The sequence below is a fragment of the Anser cygnoides genome, chromosome 2, assembly GCF_040182565.1.
Source record: "Anser cygnoides isolate HZ-2024a breed goose chromosome 2, Taihu_goose_T2T_genome, whole genome shotgun sequence".
In the NCBI taxonomy this organism is placed as follows: domain Eukaryota; kingdom Metazoa; phylum Chordata; class Aves; order Anseriformes; family Anatidae; genus Anser; species Anser cygnoides.
In genome coordinates, this window is record NC_089874.1 from 45,823,585 (window position 1) to 45,844,348 (window position 20,764).

Below are 20,764 nucleotides of genomic sequence, written 5' to 3' on the forward strand. Positions count from 1 at the left end.
CTGCTCATTGCTCAAGCACTGGAGCTGTAAGCCTGGTAGTTTTCCACATAGATCTTTTTCCCAAAATGACAACTTGATTTAACTTGAATAAATCAAAAGGAAACCCCTGATGTTTTAACCAGCATGCATATACGTAATTATCTGTGCCACAGCTGTCAGAAATGAGCAAGAAACTCTAGTGGTTTGTGAAACCTAAGGTAAATACATGGGTAATTGAATGGATTAGAATAGTTTTGGGGTGTTTATTTAAATGCTCATGTTATGAATGTTCATATTCTGATGCACTATACTTGATTTTGATCCAAACTTCTGTTTGGTTCTCTAAGGAGAGACTTTTACGAAAGATGACCATTGTTACTTGTCACGGTTCCAAAATAACAACACAGATCCCTTCTGTTTTAGCATTACCTGACAGTACCGAGGTCTTGTGCAAATAAGTAGGAGAAGAATTTGTAATACAAAGTTAGCATAACACAGGAGCTAGGCTAATATCACAAATAAGCTATTCTTGTGATCAGCAAAGCAGGAATCCTTTTTACAGTGCAGATATTTGATTTTTGTCAGTGTATCTTTAAACTTACTGGTTCAAATATACCAGTCATCTTCCCACATCTAAATGAAAACATAGCAATAACTCTTAGCACTTTTTTTTTTCTCGGCCTTGTAAAAGGGTGATTTTCAATGCACTGAAAATATCCTGCAGAGCTAGGATCTCCTGCTAGATCTCTCAGCAAAGAATCAGCCTGTCCAACACCATGACCTGTCTAAGAGAGAATCTGTCCAATATATCTTCCTATTACAGTTCCTTTTATGCATACTACACATCCCTTCTGCTGTATTTCCTAACATGATGAATATGTCTTCTGACTACAGACCCATTTGCACTGCCAGCTTCTGAACATTTCTTGTACAGCAGGGAACACTGTCTGATAAGAGATACGGTGTGCTGCAATAAGTGCTGCATAAAAGTAATGGCCTGGAATCAGCACTATTGATCTCTGAAGATGAAGGCTTCTTAATAACCAAATTTAAAGTGAAGGAAAAGTTTACTTGGGTTTTTCAGAGACATTCTTTCTAACTACAAACTATGTTCCTACAATGGATGTACAAATTATCCAAAGAACACACAGCATGATGTTACTAAAGCCCTCATCAGTGCATTAAATGAGCAGGCACATCATACTACAGCTTTCTGTTACCAAATCTAAGCTTAGCTTCCCAGTTTGCCTCCCACAACAAGTGCCCTTTCAGATCACAGCTGCATCGTGCTGCCTGTACATGGCATGAACTCAATGGAAATGTCATTAACTTTAAGGCTACAACAACAATAAATGAATCAGGACAGTTTCAAACAATTCCAGATCCAATGTCCCATTCCTATCAAAAGAAATGGAAATCTGGAAAGGTGAAAGGAATAGGCCTGATCTGTTGTAGTGGCCTGAAGTAACCAAATTAGGCCTATGTGAAAAGGAGATATACAGGATATATAGCATATATATAAATGGAGATCATACGATATATACAGAAAGCACAGAATATCTTTTCTGTGGGCTGCAGTATTTTGCTTCAGTGCCCACAAGAGAATCTCTGATACATTTCTAGAGACAGCAATAAGGCAGACAAGCAGTGCATGCTATCATCATGGGTACTGGTGCAACTGAGACAGGAAGAAGGAAAACATGCAGACAGTCAGCTTATGATTAAGTAGAACCACTAGGTTATGAATGAACAGAGCTATAGGCACAGAGACATCCACTTTCCCTGGTTCCACGTAGGTAGAAAACTGATAGTGATGAATTTGTACAATACTGTAGCTGGTGGACTTACCACTGAGATCAGCAGTAATTTAGGCGTCTCTGTGGCTCACAGAATGGATCTTTCATCTCCTTTATGTGCCCACTGCCTGTCCTTGCAGACGACTTTACTTAAGTTGTGTATTATCAATGGTTTGTTTCATTTCAGCTATCCTGCCCTATTTCCTCAGATAACCCAAAGCTAAGTGGATACAAACACTTTTAAACATGCAAACTGAATACAAGCCAATACACTATGCACTCGAAGAAAACACCTATAGATCTATTTAAACACAGCCGTTTCTTACAGTTTCTTGCCCCCTGTTTGGAGCTGTCTTTACGTTTTGCAACATGATTGTCATTGCTCTAAAACATAATAAATTGGTATGTGCACAAAACTCCTACTGCATTAGCATAGGTTTATTTTCTGGGCACAATACATTTTGCAATAAGACCTTAATAACTTACTAAGGAATGATGTATAAGATTCTTTTCTTTGTGAAAGTGATGAATCGGTAACTAAGGGGATTCTCTTTCTTTAAAACATGTTAGAGAAGTAAGACACTTACTGTAAACTGTATTTGGCAGCCTCCCATGATATAATCTAAGAAAGAATGCATCTTGTGGATCTGCAGACAAGAAATCAAGGCGTAAATTAACTGTGTACTGCTAAAATATCAGTGTGTGGAACTGCCTGAAAAAAAGTAAACTAGAAGAAGGGGCAGGACCAACTGAAAATAAGGTACAGGAAGAAAGCGTTCATACAGTCTGAGAAAGGAACAAAAGTTTAAAGAGCAAAAATACCAAAATGATTCTAAAACTATAGAAACGTAAATTGACATCAGAAATAGAACTGGACTCTATTCCTTCCCACTAGGAAGTCAATGAGAATTTTGCCATTGGCTTAGGAGGAACAAGAGCAATTTTGTATGTTCAGAGATATGAATTTTGGAAGGACTGGAAGGGAAACACACACAAGGCCATTTGGAAAGCCTGGAGTCATGAATTTAGGACTGCCTACTCCATTGCACAACAGTAGAGACAGGACAAGAGAAATTAGAGAGGAATACTGGGGACAGTTAGCTTACTTTTGGGATCCAAGTCCTTGTCTTTACTTTTTTTAGTGGATCAGTTTCTATTGCTTTCTCCAGACAGTTCCACTTTGTTGTCTAACAGACAAAAAGCAAAACACAAATACCTTGCACTGGTTAAGGATGACAATGCCTGAGTTCTTGTAATTCTTCTTCTTTGCTTTGTATTTAGGGTTAATGCATTCCCATTGTACCTGTGAAAAAAAGAGGTGACTACATGAAGGAAAATTTATGTACACATTGAATGATTAGCAAAGACGGCAGTGTCTGATTTCCACAGTTGACTGAATCTTATCAGTAATGGTGCACACAGAAGAAAGAATTAAAAACATTAACTATGCAGAGAATTAACTTAACAGAAAAGGTCCCGAGGCAAACATCTGTCTTCAATTGTGTGCGTGTGGACACAGTGCTCAGAGAGATACCCAGATTTTTGCATTGTCACCTTCCAGTCCTGTAGGTTCAGGTATTACATGAGCAAAACTGAGGATCTTTTGAGATTATTTAAGAAGACAAAATAAAAGGGAACTTAATACAAATGAAAATACCTGAGGGAGCAACCTGATGCATTATTTTAGCTGCAAAACTGCATACACAGTATCACTGGTGTTTTCTATTAAATTTATAATTAGACAAATTCTAATCAGAGATCATATCACTCTCTCTTGAAAGAGAGCAAGAGTTTCTCCTTTCAGTCCGATAATAAAACAAAAAGTTAAGAAAACCACTAAAATGTGGAAAGAAGATGCAGCTAGTTAATGATATATTTAACAAATTAAAAGTTGTAAATTATCCCTAAGAATATATTTTTAAAACTTCTTTGAAAATGCTCTGTTTAGTTTCCTTTACAAATACTCATTTCTACAGCAAAATAGTCCTACTTTGTTACTGAAATATGTTGCCTTATTTCCATCATAACATCTCTGAGCGTCTTAGTGATTTTCACTTTAAATGTTCTGCCTTCTCTGGTTTCAGCCAGACTGATAAAGCCAAACTATCAGACCTTGACCACTAATTACTACAATATTATTCATTTGTTGTTGCAGGAGTAAAATACATGTTTGCATGTGCAAGTATCCATCGGTATTTTGAAAACCAGATTTGTATGTGTATGTGTTATTAAATAAGGTTAAGAACATATTATTTTCTTTCAGGGAGGTGTTTTTAAGTGCTGGGAGAAAACAGGTGACATCTAACCAGATGCTGAGTAAAACAAAGAATATATCTCCAAAAGGAACCAGGACAGTCTACTATCTAAAAATCCACATTATGACATTTCATAATGAAACATATCTAAGTGTTACAATACTGTGTCTATAGTGTAGACCTTCATATTGGATTTGTCTGGGAAAATCATTTTAGCATGTAAAATCACTTTTATCATATGAACTTATGAACATTTTGAGCTTCAAGCCACTTCCTAACACCAATTATTTGGATGTCACTAAAGTATTTGAAGCTTGGAGTTTTGTCAAGTGTCAACAAAGGAAAGGCAAAACATATGGCTCTGGAGCAATATGAGACCTTCTTTTGCACAGAGGAGGAGGAGTATTTTCATCACTGCATTTCTGGAGACAGGTGACAGAGCCAAGAACGGGAAAAGATTAAAAAAATGGTCCAACTGCAGGAAGCACATCTGCTTGCTTTCCCAGTTAGCCTACAGCTCAATTATTTGTCTCGAAAATGAATTTTCCAACTGAGAAGACAGGCAGACACAGGCCCACTTGTTCAGGGGAGATTCTCCATAAACATTTTTTCTCTACTCAAGAGAGGTAGTCAGGCTTAAGAAATAAAAGCCCTTCTTTCCAACTACAGAGAGCTTGTTGTGACACAACACAAGAGCACAATAAGCTCTTTATTTGGAAAAGCAATCTGACAGTGAGGCAAAATCACTGCCCACGTCTTGATATGTTGCTGTCTGGCAAGATGGTTTAGCACAGTTATCTCCAAACTTATTGGAAGCATTCCTACAGAGAATCTGTGCTGTCTGTACATCATAAAGAAGTTGTAATATACTGAATAGAGAGAAAAAATAGGGGTCAGGATTTTTGTTCCTCCCTTTGCCAATGAACTACACTGGAGAGATCTCATGCTTTCCCTTGAATGTCTGAGGTGCAGTTCCTTAATTTTATCTTCCTCCAACATGAACACTTTTCAATGTCTATGTTTAGACAATAATGCCTGGCTTTTCCTTTGGAAAAAAAAGATTGTTTAAGCCTGAACATAAGGTTTATTATGTTCATGTCATTGGTTTCTGGAAGAAGTTTATACTATATGAGGACCAAAGCAGCGTAAAACTACTTCAGGGGAGAAAAATCTGCTCCTCTCAGCTTCTCTGTGATAACTGTAAAACATACATAGGAATGTTCGCCTACATTTGGAATGCAAATCACTAACATGTCATTGGGTGATGTGGATAAGAAACCAATTGAAAGAACAGGCTAGCAAATTCCTAGAAAATAGAAAATTAGAAAACAAGAATTAATTTGCACCTATTATATCTGTCGATGTGGTAGTAGAGAGGGGAAAGGGAAAGGGAAAGGGAAAGGGAAAGGGAAAGGGAAAGGGAAAGGGAAAGGGAAAGGGAAAGGGAAAGGGAAAGGGAAAGGGAAAGGGAAAGGGAAAGGGAAAGGGAAAGGGAAAGGGAAAGGGAAAGGGAAAGGGAAAGGGAAAGGGAAAGGGAAAGGGAAAGGGAAAGGGAAAGGGAAAGGAAGTCCTTCCCCAGTTTATGGGTAGGCTTAAAAAAATAAGACTTTTACATGAAACTCTCAATCTTTAGTAACACACCAAGATGTGGTTCTGACCTTGCCAGTTCCCACAGCTCAAGCTGAAGATGTGACAAGTGTCATTTGAAGGAAATTCCCTATACAGACCTCGTCACATCTCCAGCTCTTCCAAAGACAACAGAAGTCAGAATACAGCTCTAACCAGGTACGTAATAATGCAAAACAACTTTGAAATATTTTGTTTGTACTGTGAGGACAAGCCCAAATTTCAGTCTGCTCTTACATTCCCGGTATTGATTTGGTATCTGGCATTGTTTTTATTGATTCATTTTTGTCTCTTAAATTAACTTTTCAGTTAAGTGGAAACTAATGCAAGAGTCTGCAATCTGATGCTAATGGTAAACATCGTGAAATTTGGATTCATCATCCTGAAAGTCACTTAATGTTTCCTCCAGATGCCTGGCAGTTCTGGGCAATACAAGGTCTTTCCCTGTCAAACACCACAATGAATCTGAAACAGAAAACTACCTGGTTTTAAGTATCTCCTGTTTATTGAATATAAGTACTGTTGCATATGATGGTAATGAAACCCCAAAACATGCTTATGTCCCATCTGTGCTTAGTTACTTAAAGAAGCAAAAGCCCTGATGTGAGGCTCATAGTCAGGTATCTGGACAAATGGGGGAAACCAGCTGAGATTCCTGAAGGATTGCACCCAATCTTGTGGACCTCAGCAGCACTTCCAGCTCCTCCAATAACACACGGAACCTGCGGGAATAGCACTAGAGATAGTAAGCACAGTAGGGTTTCTTCCTCCCCTCTCCTTTCTCTGTGTGTGCACATATACACGTGTTCATTTTTTTTTTGTAATATAGGAACACAGGAACAGATTTCTCCCTTATATAATTCTTGTACTGCAGGAGAATCCAGGTGATTTCTGTTTCTACGACATTTTCCTCTGAATCCCTCAGGTTTTATTGCCTCCATGTCCAAAAAAAAAATAAAAAAAAAAGAGACTTTCTTCTCATTAATAGAGGATATCTCCTATGAATGGTTTTAATAGTCTTTAAATTTTTATCAAGCTTTTCTAGTTTTATTTTAAAATGTTTGAAAGATTAATATTATAAAACTGACACTACACATGTATTAAAACATATAACATATTTGGAAATAATCATAGAATACAATAAACTAAGTATTTACTAGTATTTCACTAAAAAATACTGTCACAAAAAGTGATGGACTTGTTCTTAATTTTGTGTGTGTGTGTGTGTTAAGATTACGATGAAGGAGTAAATGATGAATTTTGGTGAGAGATGCTAAACAGAAGGCTTAGAAATGTCTATTTCAGACGTACATTTAAACAACAGGATGTGTTTGCCCCTTTTTTATTGGCTGTCAGTAGGAAAATAGGCTACCTGTCAGGAAACAACAGTCTGTGACAACAAGGTAATTATTAAGGAACAGAAACACACACCAAGCTATTATACTGCTTCACTGAAAAGATTTTTCATTATCAGGAAGTTTTCTTAAAAAGCATGAATTAATTTCACCTGGATCACAAACCAAAGGCCAACCAGCTTTTCCAGAATTCAGTAATTTCAATCACTGAGAAGCAACTCTGATTCTGAAGGCATCACAACTCAAGACTTGTGAATCTCACCCAGGACCTGCCACATTTAGGAAAGGCATTCATGAATTACTCACACCACTCCTGATCAAAACAGGTGATCAATCATTCAAAGAAGAAATCTTCTCTTCTTCCTTCACACACTACTGCTTCAACCACTACCAAGCTGCCAGTGTTAGATTCACATTTATCTAAATGATGCCTGGTTTCAAGCACAAATTTCCAAGAAATCTCACAGAAGAGGCAAGTCAGCAAGCCAACCGTAAGATCATCTGATCAGAGGCTGACACTCAACATTTGGAATAATCAATACTCAGTCTAGGGTATGGAATTGAAATGGTCTAAGAAGCACCATCACCTCCTGTAGCACATATCCATCCCAAGAGGTTCTGTAGCATTTGATAGTTTGGCTACGTGACTTGTAATAATAAGACGTATCTCACTTGAGGAGCAGGTTGAAGAATGGGATAGAATACTATTAGTGCTTTCTGGAGGATGAACTATGAACAATTAAAAGGCGACTTCAAGATCCTTTTCAAATCCACCAAATGGAGATGAGGTAAACTGGTGAAATGATGTGAAGTACTAGCAGCACACAGAAGACACACAGGTTTTCCTGCTCACCAACACATACTACTATATTACTCTCATCCTTACCAATTAAAGTTATTTATGACAATTTGTGGAACTGACACCAACTAATACAGATGCTGCTGATGGGCAGAGGGAGAGCCATGCCACTGGTATAGCCTCCTTTAACTCTGCACAGATTTGTAGCTGGTACTTAAGGAGAGATCCCTCATCCCTGCCAATGGTAAATGTTCCCTCTCATTCTCTCCTTTTTTCTGGGAGACTGAAAAACCCTGGCTGACTATCCCTAGGATGTTTTGATTATCTTTTGACAGAACTACAGCAATGTACTGTAGCTAGCCATAAAGCTTACTGCACAAACTAAAATACAACCATAATAAAAAGTTTCATTGTGTCTCCTCAGCAACTCAAACAGGGATGTCAGACCTGAGCTCTGCTCTTCACACTGGCTTCCACAGCAGTTGAGATCAGATTTCAGATTTTGGTCCTCATCTTCAAGACACTCACTCTTGAGACGCTTTATGAAAGAATGGTTAACGCCACAGACTGAAGGATGCTGTTGGCAGTTTTATTCCTCTGACTGGAAAAAGTACTACATGGAAAACATAACATTTTCTGATTTGAAGCTACGAAAAAATCTCTTCTAGGAATGAAGGGCTACATCTAACCTACCCATCTCCTCACCCTCGTTTAATTACATTTCTCTGATGTGGCCTTCCTTATTAGAAATATCTAGCAACACACCCACAGAATCACAGAATCACAGAATCGTCTAGGTTGGAAGAGACCTCCAAGATCACCTAGTCCAACCTCTGACCTAACACTGACAAGTCCTCCACAAAACCATATCACTAAGTTCAACATCTAAACATCTCTTAAAGACCTCCAGGGATGGTGACTCAACCACTTCCCTGGGCAGCCCATTCCAATGCCCAACAACCCTTTCAGTAAAGAAGTTCTTCCTAATATTCAACCTAAACCTCCCCTGGCACAACTTCAGCCCATTCCCCCTTGTCCTGTCACCAGGCACGTGGGAGAATAGACCAACCCATACCTCTCTACAGCCTCCTTTAAGGTACCTATAGAGAGCAATAAGGTGGCCCCTGAGCCTCCTCTTCTCCAGGCTGAACAAGCCCAGCTCCCTCAGCCGATCCTCGTAAGACTTGTTCTCCAGATCCCTCACCAGCTTCGTTGCCCTTCTCTGGACTCGCTCGAGCACCTCCATGTCTTTCTTGTAGTGAGGGGCCCAAAACTGAACACAGTACTCGAGGTGTGGCCTCACCAGAGCAGAGTACAGGGGCACAATCACTTCCCTAGACCTGCTGGCCACACCGCTTCTTATACAAGCCAGGATGCTGTTGGCCTTCTTGGCCACCTGAGCACACTGCTGGCTCATATTCAGCTGCCTATCAACCAGTACTCCCAGGTCCTTCTCTGCCAGGCAGCTTTCCAACCACTCATCTCCCAGCCTGTAGCGCTGCTTGGGGTTGTTGTGCCCCAGGTGCAGGACCCGGCACTTGGCCTTGTTGAACTTCATACAGTTGACCTCAGCCCATCGCTCCAGCCTATCCAGATCCTCCTGCAGAGCCTTCCTTCCCTCGAGCAGATCGACACACACACCTAACTTGGTGTCATCTGCAAACTTACTGAGAGTGCACTCAATCCCCTCATCCAGGTCATCGATAAAGATATTAAAGAGGACCGGCCCCAGCACTGAGCCCTGGGGGACACCACTAGTAACCAGCCTCCAACTGGATTTGACTCCATTCACCACAACTCTTTGGGCCCGGCTATCCAGCCAGTTTTTAACCCAACGAAGTGTACGCCAGTCCAAGCCACGAGCAGCCATTTTCTTGAGGAGAATGTTGTGGGAAACGGTGTCAAAAGCCTTACTGAAGTCAAGGTAGACCACATCCACAGCCTTTCCCTCATCCACTAAGCATGTCACTTTGTCATAGAAGGAGATCAGGTTTGTCAAGCAGGACCTGCCTTTCATAAACCCATGCTGACTGGGCCTGATTGCCTGGTTGCCCTGTAAGTGCCATGTGATGACACTCAAGATAATCTGCTCCATGAGCTTCCCTGGCACTGAGGTCAAACTAACAGGCCTATAGTTCCCTGGGTCTACCCTCCGGCCCTTCTTGTAGATGGGTGTCACATTTGCTAGCCACCAGTTGACTGGGACCTCCCCTGATAGCCAGGACTGCTGATAAATGATGGAAAGCGGCTTGGCCAGCTCCTCTGCCAGTTCTCTCAGTACCCTCAGGTGGATCCCATCCAGCCCCACTGACTTGCATAAATCCAAGTGCTGTAGCAGGTCGCCACCCATTTCCTTGTGGATAGTGAGGGCCACATCCTGCTCCCCATCCCCTTCCACCAGCTCAGGGTACTGGGTATCCAGAGAACAGCTGGTTTTGCCACTAAAGACTGAGGCAAAGGCGGCATTAAGCACCTCAGCCTTTTCCTCATCTTTTGTAACTAAGTTTCCCCCCGCATCCAGTAAAGGATGGAGATTCTCCTTAGTCTTCCTTTTTGTGTTGATGTATTTGTAAAAACATTTTTTGTTATTTTTAACGGCAGTAGCCAGATTGAGCTCCAGATGAGCTTTGGCCTTTCTAATTTTGTCCCTGCACAGCCTCGCAACATCGTTATAGTCCTCCTGAGTGGCCCGCCCTCTTCTCCAAAGATTATAAACCCTCTTTTTTCTCCTAAGCTCGAGCCACAACTCTCTGTTCAGCCAGGCCAGTCTTCTTCCGCGCCGGCTCGTCTTTGGGCACATGGGGACCCACTTGAATGCAAACCACTTTCCACCTCCTCTGCCATTTCCTCAACCCCCTTTATTCAAAGTAAACACTCCATTGAACATGTTTTTTTCTTAGGTGAGAATAAAACTAAAGAAAAAAAAAGACAAATGCTAACCATATCACACCATGTTGCACAGCAGATGTTGAGACAAACTATGCACCCAAGACATACTTATGGGGCCCACAGCCAACGGCACAAATTGCCTTTAGCAGCAACATTTACATCTGAAGGATAGAGGAAAAGGAGAGAAGAAGAAGAAGGAAGGAGGAACAGAGAGAAAGGGGAAGAGAAAAAGGGAAAGGGAAATTGTTCTTTGATGGCCAGCCAGGAAGACAAGTGATGTGGTCCCACACACAAGCAACCTCTCCTTGCAGCATGTGATCTCCCACAATACTTTTACCTCAATAACTAAATTGTTTCCATCACGACCTGCTCAGATTGCCCGTTATGCTATTAGCGGCAACTGGGGCCTGCATTCATCAGGTGCAAAAGCTGTCTGGCATGTACATGTGTATTTTGGGGTGATACTTATTAACCATTTAAATGACTATTATTACCTACTATGTCATCCAATAAAAACCTTTTTTTTTTTTTTTTTCCAGACTACACTACAAACCAGGGGTTATATAAGAGGTGGGGGGAGAAGTGAGTCTCATACTAGTGGCAATTGTGTCCCATGAGAACCACCTACAACAACAGTATCAGGTTTTGCAGGTACAAGCCCATAGAGTAACTGCACAAGAGCAATAAAATGAGAGCAACAAGGGAGAAATAATGCCACAACAGCTTAGAAGCATGGAGGAGAAAAGCTGCACATTTACAGTGAAAAGCAGTCTGTGATGTTACAGGGGAAAAGGCAGCTTGCGGGATGGCAAAGGGAAGCAACATAAAGGCTTAAGCACTCAAGGCACTGTGCAACATTAAAATATTCCTGGACAGCACTCTTTTAATACAATGTGAGTTTATATAGACAAGAACAAGGTTTGACAAATGACCATGCTAACGTCCTATGCCCCTGACAGGGTAATCATCCTTTTCACTAGCTGGGGATGAAAAGAGAATACTGTTTCTCCAACAGAATAAAAAATGTGTAGTTTATCCTTCACAGCCATTTGGTACTCTGGACAGCAAGGCTCTTGTCTTGTTCAACAAGCTGTTTGGGAAGGACCCTGATGCCATTTAGGAAATGTTTATACTGAAAAGTTTCACCCTTTACCACTTTCACATGGCATCTTTCCCAGCCATAGCCACTTACATTCAAAATCGGGGTGCTATCATAACACTGCCCTTGTTAATGTTCAATCTGGAATTAGTTTGCCTTTTTAAATAGGTTTTACTTCCACTCAGATTCAGTTTGGTTTAAGTTTTGGCAGGTAACACTTCATGTAAGTGATGTAAAAGCTGCAAAAATTCAGCCCAGTCTCTTGTAAATGGGTCTTAATCTTCTAACTTAATTTGACTCTGAGAAAGCAAAGCAGGGTTTCATTTACACTCAGGTTCTGTCCAGGATGTATCTGTAATGGGTTAATACATGAGTGATGTATATATATATCAGTGGTATTTTACATATAAGCAAAATATGCAAAACTCTAGAACATCAATAGAAGATACACGGAAGAACAGTAGAAACTTCTCGATCTACAGAATAGCATGACTGCACCACTTAATAAACACCTTTTGTCTCTGTTAGCTTGCTATTAACCCATTGTAAACAGAACCCTAATGTAAAGCTTGAATAAAGTTTATTATGCACTTATGAGAGTATGAGAGGTATTGAGATCACCATGAAGCAGTGACTACAAATTATCAGCAGATCAGAAAGCCAACATTTTAAACTTCCCCTCAGAGGATTTATCAAAACACCTTCAGGATTAAGTAATAATAGGAAATGACAATTTCTCAAATTAGATATGCCAAATCATTTATCACATTCAATAATTACCATCAACTCCAATTTGAAAAGATCAAGCTGACATAAAGAAGTGAAATTATTAATAACCTAATAACTTCATTTTTCTTTAGGACTGTAATTCACAAGACATTTCAGAAACTGATTAGTTTCATTATGATGGGTTCAATTTAGAGCTGATATCAATAAATGCAGCACATGAGAAATGGAGAAAGATGGAGAATGACCCTCACCCAAAAAAGGCTGTAGGCCAGCTGGGGAATGCTTTGAGTACCCAGACTGTGCCTCTGCTTTGCCATAACAGCACAGCACTTTACAGAAACTATGTTCTTAGGCTCAATGCCTAATAAATATTAGCAGAAAGAAATGCCTGTGGAATGTGAACTAGAAAAACTGCCTAATTATTTCAGGCATGGAAGTACAGGAAAGGCTGCTTTTTGCATTTTCAGGTTATCATGTCCAGGAACATACAGGAGATAAACAGAACAATTGAACTTCCAAGAAATAATGAGGCAATGTCATCTGCAGCATTACAGAATTGCCTGAGGAACAGAGCTCTACAAAGCTTACATACTGACACTGCTTGGGTTGTCTCCACTTACCTGTCTCCCTTCCATAGCTCCTCGCATTTCCTTGAAAGTCGAGCTAAATTCTCCAATGAAGTCATGCTTTCCATTGGAATCCCAGTCCCAAACTATGCACTGAGGAGAGAAAAGGGAAAAGAACATAAGAGCACATTTTTCTTTAGACAGAAAACAGGTTTTATTGACAAGCACTACAGGAAGAATTATGATATGCACTAGATGGAATGTTTCATCCAGAAGAAAATCACCAGTGATATTAAAAAAAAATATTCTTGTCCAGATAAAAATGAAATGACAAGTGGAATCTCAACACAGCTTGATATTGACAGCTTTGTGTTATCGAATCGGCTGATGAAAGCAAGGTCATGTATTTTAGAAAGAAAAGATTCATCTTTTAGCTAGGTGTAAAATTATTATGTACGTTTGCGTGTTCATGCTGAAGTGGCGTCCTGAATTAGGAGTAACCTACCTCACTGAAGTGCTTTACAAATATCAATTAATTTTCAAAACACTAGTTTCTGTGGTCAAATGTTACTCTTCTCATTTTTACAGTCAGTGAAGATGAGACAATAGTTACAGAGATCATCTTCTGAAATGGCTTTGATTTCATACACGTCAGTGTTTGGTGCCCATATCTTGGATGTTTTCCAGTCACTAGTAAAGCAAAATCCTGCTGGTAGTCATTCACAAATTCATGTATAAACATGAATATCTCAATGAGCTTGAGCTGTAAGAATTTATGTTGCAGACATTTCTAAATAAAATTCAGCTAGCCAAGACAAAATGCAGAGCAGTGACTACAAGCTTTGTTAAATATTATTTTTAAAACTAGCGCAAAGACAACAAAGGAGCTTACAACATTAAAGTACAAAATTCCCAATTCAGCTTCATGGTCTCACTAGCTAAAGCTTGCATACGTTGACAGAATCAGGAGCTTTTACTCAAAGCATCTTGCTACCAAACAACAGTTTTCCTTATTATTATTTTTTTGAGTAGAATTGCTTCAAAGCCTTCTCTGCAGTCACATGAGGACTGTGTTGGCATTTGGCTATCAGATGGCTTCGAGGGTAACTTTGAAGTTGTGATAGAGGTACTCTCTGCTGAGAAAGGCAGGAATGACCATAACTGGGGGTGATGGGGCAGCAATTGTGGGGTACCAGGTTTAGTGACAGTAGGTTTCATCAGGCCTCTTCATCTGAGACAGGCTCAGTGTTTTTAATCCAACACCAGCAGTCAGACAACACAGGAGTAATACAGGTTTGCTGCTCAGCAAGTTCTCAGACTCAATCCTTTTGAAATTTGCCTAGTCCAAAGGGGCACTTTAAGTTCACCCAGAGTTCACCCACAGAGACCACCAGATTTTGACTGGACCTCAAGCATTAAATATTTACAGTAAAGCATTTTAGTGGAAAAGACTTCCACTTCCTCTGGCTACACTTTGTAGCCAGCCTTTTAATGTGGCTCCATTTATACTGAATAACACAGTCAGAGTTGGTATTTAAGCACTGTGGCCAATCCCTTTTCACTGCACCACCAAAAGAGTGGTTTGTAAATTCAGTTTGAGGGTGTGAGACTTGACAGAAAGCTTGCAGCAATGGCAAAATAACCAAATTCTTGAAGTAAGAGCAAAAGGACAAAAACTTTCATGAGAGAAAGATTAACAACTTAATACAAGTGGGGTCTCACACAAAGTCTGCCACAACAGATATTCATCATCTAACAACCTCCCATCACAGCCATAAATTAATAGCATCTTCTGCACAAAATATTTGTCCACGTGAGGTGCATTGACTTGAAGCATAGGTAGGAAAGTAGATCCGTAAATCTAAGCCAGTTTACTGAATTTATTAAGCTATTAAGAGCTCATGCACCTCAGCTGCCTTTGTAGAAGGAACACAGGTGGTGATTTCATTAAATTTATACCCGGGACACCTCCATGCACTATATCACCACCCACATTATCATTTAGGTTCCTTTTTTCATAATGACAGTAGCCTTTTTTTGAACTTTCAATACTATTCTACTTAGCCTCAGGAAGAGATTTGGTTTGATGCAAGGGGAATTTCTCTGATCCACACAGAAGATGTGTAGCAGTGCTAATAAGAACTGCTCACAGGGAAAGAGCACAAGCATATGCCATATTGCTCCAGACATTAATCGGTTCAAATAGCTCACTGGTCAGGCAAAGACCTGTTTCGTAAGACTCCGTTATTTTGCTGTTCTATCACCTGCAATTTTGCCTACTTTCTTATGCAGGGAACCCAAAGGAGAGTAAGATCTCCAGATGATATTTGAAAAGCAATCATATTTTTCTCCAAGACACAGAGTTCCTTTTTAATTGCTTTGACATTGGCAGGGAGGGGGGATAGAGGCAGGGAGATGGGTTCCTCTGTGTTTGTTTATAGACAACATTTTATACAGCAGTAATCAAATGAGAGTGGGTTTCTGGTTCTGCTAGTGGTAACATTGCCTGGAATATAACTAGACACAGTATTTTTATCACTAACAGCCCTGGCGAATTCTTCTGATGAGATCTTCATTAAAAATCACTATGCGCTTATCAACTACAATTTTTAGAAGAGCTGGTAACAAAAAAAAAAAAAAAAGAAAAAAGAATTTAATTCACAAAACAATCTGAAAATATTTCTATTTCATACAGCTTGAAAAGGCTTCCTTTTCACTTTCTGTGAAATTTCCTATTAATGTAACTTATTTTTTTATTGAAACTACTTTCTAAATATTTCATGAAAAAATGGATTTCAGAGATAAAGCATGACTTAAAAAGATTCTTTTTTTCTTGTAATGATTGTGCAAATGGTTTAAGATCCTAGAAGGAACACTAAGTAAAAAGATATGTCAAAACCTCATAGCAAAATTGATATAAATGTGCAAAATGCTGGCTAATTTTCAAAATGTTTTCAGAAAAAAATATTTCACAAACAAACAAAAAATTTATTGTGAATTTTTCAACAAGCTTTACTTTGCCAGTTCTATCTTTACACTCTGTTAGAGCATAAAAACAAGAACAGACCTAACAGACCTCCAGGAAAATGTGCTTTGAAACATTTCTGCTAGAATGCTAACTCTTAGGAGGAGGGAAAAGCTCTGACTGCTGATTTGTGTTGAGAATTTTAACTGGAGATGAGCAAAGTTAAGTTACAATGCCCACCAGAGCAGGGATCCAACTTCTTGTTTGTCTCAAGCTAGAGGTTTGCTAACTTTAGCTTTCAGAAAGCCAGATGGTACTTTAATCTTCATACTGGCTTCATGGAAAAGACAAACAATGACAGTATTATCTTAGTACCATTTGCACAATTACAGCTAAGGGAGAAAGGGAGCTCTTGCAAGTACAGCCATTACAACTTCCTTTTTTCAGAGCTTCACATGGGGCCATAGAAATTAATTGTTATTCTCTGAAAAACATGCTGTACACATGAAAGATTCTGCATTTTAAGTGCCTGTGAAAAATATTTTTAAAACATACAAATACTGGGGCCCAGAAGTTTTTATAAAAACCTACCAAAATAAGCAGGGAAGCACTTTTGCAAATTATGCAGAATCAGGTAAGGACCAGATGTGATAGTCAGAGGATTATTTCCCTATGAAATATTTTAAAGGTTTTTGTTTGTTTGTTTTTTAAACAAGTCCCTATGTGCTTTTCAAAACAAATCCTCCATAGATAATCCTTTATCTCTAGGTAGACCTTAATGTATTCCTTGGATCTGCCCTCTTACAGGTTGCTTAAGCAGGTGATTAATAGCATACTTAAACTCTATTAAAAGTCTCATTGATTAAGGAGGTTTTCCATATGTTTAATTTTAAACACTGGTAAATCAGTATTCAGATAACCAGTGAAAGAATTCAGTCTTTTACCTCTTGGTTACAAGTTCAAATACAGGGAATAAAAACTTCTGACTGTCTAATCGTAGATGGTGATGGAATAGTGTTGACTGGAAAGATGGACAACATCCTTCATCCCTGCATGGTCCTTTCCATCTTCCCAAAATATTTGCTGCTGCAGGGAAAGGGAACACTGCTTCAAGATTTCTCAAGGAACTGATGCCTGATTGAGGTAACTAGTATACCTGCTACTAAAAGAGGAGCTCAAAGGATCAAGCCCTGGGTACATGCACTTTCATTCCTATAGCTTTTGTTTTAAGTGCCACAAAATCAAAGATTTCCTTTGGGGCTGAAATTGAACTTGAACTGAATTGAAATTGAAATTGAACACTGGGGAAAGGAGGGGGAAGCCTCCATTTTAGGAAGAAAAGGGTCTTTCAGGTGGATGCAGACGGAAATTTCCTCTGATTTTATTTCTGTCTAGCTTTCTCACTGAGCAGAGACATTGGCAACACTCTCACTACAACGGGAACTTCTGAGCAGCATGCAAGAAAAAATGTATTTGCACTGGAGATGCAACTGCATGGGCTTCTCTGGCAGAATTTCCTAGCCTTGCTACCTCTGTGTGAGCAGAAAACTTGCTCATTTTTTTAAACTATATTTCACTAAAATATCATTTGGATTTTATTAACCATTCTCCAGCTCCAGTCAGTACTTATGTCCTACGGTGCGATGATGCTGAGATAAGAAACTAAACTATTTCCAAACCCAGTGTCTCTCACAGATTGAGGCAGCGTTCTTGTTTGATAATTCAACAGCAAAAGAACAATTCCTACCTCAGATTTTGACCATACGATTCAAACTCAAACTTTATTTTTTAAAGTTTTATTCATGTGGCCTGACTTGACACAACAGAGTGGTGTTCCAAGTCTCAATATATGAGTTGGACTGTATTTTCACTAAGCAAAATTCCTATTGAATTGTCATAAAAGAATTCTTGCCATGCTCACCATCCTATTTAGCTTTGACCACAAGGAGAACTAAGAGCGAAGACTGACCACTGTAAGTACATGTTTGTGTGTGTGTAGGTGCAGAGGTTATTTTCCCAATATACCTTTGGGGAAAGGCTTAAAGTGATTTGTCCCCATTAGGTTGTCATAGTGAGACAACCGTTATATATAGCACCTTTGTGCAGAGGTAATGGAGAGCCTTGTAACTTAACCTTGTAATTTATGACCAAGCCCAAAACATGCTCAGAAGGTTAGTTTTTAATAGACTGGCAGTGAGTCTCATGACTAAATCCTATCTGGAGGTTGCTGACAGCTAGACCATGGAAATACACTTCCTGAAAACAATCCATTTGAGTTGCCCTCAGCCAGCCAGACACTGCAGATTACAGAATGTACAAAGCCACCAAAAACTAAGAAATTCCCAGTTCTGCCAGCTTGAGTTTCTCCAGTTGTGCTTGTGTTCAAAGTCTAAACACAAAGTGTTAGTATTATTTGTGCTGGTATTAGCTTGCCATCTAGGCAGAGAGGTACAGCTCTGGACCTCTAACAAATCTCCTAACAGCATAACAACTTACTTAACTTAAAGCACTTCATTAACTTGGGACCACAAGACACCAGCTTGAGTGGGACAGAAGATCAAATGTCCACTCTCCGACTGCCTTCTCCCAGAAAAAGGGCAAAACCACCAAAAAGGCAGCAGCCCCAGGCATCCAAAATCCTTGAATATGAAGCTCCCTAGTCTGATCTGTCTCTGATGCATGCAGGAACCTAGCTCATACATTGCATAAAAGAGAGATTTCTCTGTGTGGTGTTACTTCAGTATCTATCCTCTGAGACTTAATAAGGAGTGAAACGGACACCTTTTAAGGAAGAAATTATCTTTGCTCATTAAATGCCTGCAGTCCCTAACGAGGTTTTGGGGCAACAGTACAGGACAAGCGGTTAAATTCTGAACAGAAACTGTCTTGGGTGGCTTTTCCTTACACTTCTGTGAAACGAGGTATTTTGTGGATATGACAATGAGGAGAATGCTCATTTTTGGACCTGAATGTAATAAATTACAGCTAGTCAGTTACAATGCTTTTACCTTTAAACTTTAAACTAAAGTAACACCACAGTAATTTTTAGGTAAGTGTTTATATGGCACCTATTATCTCTCAGAGAAACAAAATCTTGAGGCAAATGTCAGTGACCTGCCCTGCTTCTATAATCACCCCAACTCGCCAGGTGGCATAAGCGACCTGTGATCAGCAACATCTTAGTAAAATAAATAAAAAATAAAATAAAAATAATAATAAAATAAAAGTTCAGAAAAGCCAACAGAGAAAGTAAAAAAAATCTGAGAAAAAAAAAAAAACTTTACTTGATCTTCAAAGTGATATTTTCTGGAACAAATTTTTCTCAGTCTGTGTCTCATCAGGTTTATTATTACTTGATAATGAAGTAAACCTACTGTACCTCCCTGAAGTATATCTACCCCATTTGGAATACTTCAAAGAAGGTTTTTTATAGGAAGGTCTTTATCCACTACCTACCCATTCTCCCCACTTGGGTATGAGAAAAGCTATGTGAAAACTTCAGTACAAAAGCTGAAACACTTCATGTTATCCTACTTCCATATTCATGATGTTCCAAGGCTCGAATCTTCATTACCCACATCACAACCCTGGGTTACATACTGGAGAATAAATTGGTCTTTCTTCCTTTGTTTGAAATTCTTCAATCCGTGTTTTTCTCTTCCAAGCTGGTCATCACTTAGTTTTCTCTTTTCAGTAGCTGTCCTTCTCCAATAATTTAAAATAAACTTTTTTTTATGGCTCATTTTAGATTTCCTCTGAAGTTGGGCTCCAGTGAGAATAGACTGTACCAGATGTAATGAACCAATGTTTCTTGCGAGTCTCTCACTGGCTGAAGTAAAGCCTTCTTCAGAGCACTGTAGATAAAATATTTGAACTTTTTCCTCTCAGGAAGATTAACTCAATTTTTCAAACTGTTTCCGAACTACTCAAAAAACTGGACTAATGGCAGAAAAAGAGCTTATACCCTACATTGTTAGGCTTGTGCAGCCTCTATGAAGGCAACCTAGAAACAACTTTGAAAGTTATCTTCTTGACTACAGAGCCTCGCTCTTTTTGAGAACTACAGCTTCTTTTCTGCTGAATTTGAATTGACTGATCCTCACGAGTAGACCAGCATAGCTGAGTTTGCTCCAGTAGAATCAGTTAAAATCCCAGCTCTATTACAGGCAATGAGATGTTTCCTATTAACTTCAACAGGTGCTAGGATTCCATCAATACCATTGTGCTTCACCTCCTGTATGTAGACAGTGGTAATTGATACATTACAGTTGACAGGGTTGTATTGGATTCAGATCCTTTGCCTATTGACACAGAAGGAGATTTGAGATATACACTGATAACTTCCTCTTGGTTAATGGCAAGTGACTCAGCATTTCCTTCCACATCCTACAGTAAGTATAGTACCCAAGACAACAGTCAAAACACAAAGAAAAATAATCTTGCAGTGGATCTAAGCTTATGATCCATTTGGTTTCAAAATTATCTGCCTTGGAGAAAGAAGAGTGAAAGAAGGGAAAATTCACAGTTTTCTACAAAGAATGGCAGGTCCTCTGATTTAAGATCAGAGTGAGTGAGTCATGCTTTATTGATAGCTGCAATACAACACCAGCCTGAGCCTATTTCACTTCTTGGCCAAATGAAAAAAGGGACCATTTGCAGAACCATCATCACCAACCCTATCTCTCTATACCACCACTGGAGATTTG

At 39.3% G+C, this 20,764-nt stretch overlaps 1 protein-coding gene across 4 annotated transcripts in view; it reads right to left on the minus strand.

Moving 5' to 3' along the window:
- The window catches only part of CPNE4 (copine 4), a 296,808-nt gene that overhangs the window by 42,400 nt on the left and 233,644 nt on the right, over positions 1-20,764 (minus strand). For all 4 annotated transcript variants that reach the window (XM_066991980.1, XM_066991978.1, XM_066991981.1 and 1 more), the window contains 3 exons: positions 13,148-13,246; positions 2,992-3,078; positions 2,363-2,422 (listed from right to left, as the gene is read on the minus strand). In XM_066991980.1, coding sequence (XP_066848081.1) covers positions 2,363-2,422; positions 2,992-3,078; positions 13,148-13,246 — 246 coding nt within the window. The remainder of the gene's footprint in view (positions 1-2,362; positions 2,423-2,991; positions 3,079-13,147; positions 13,247-20,764) is intronic.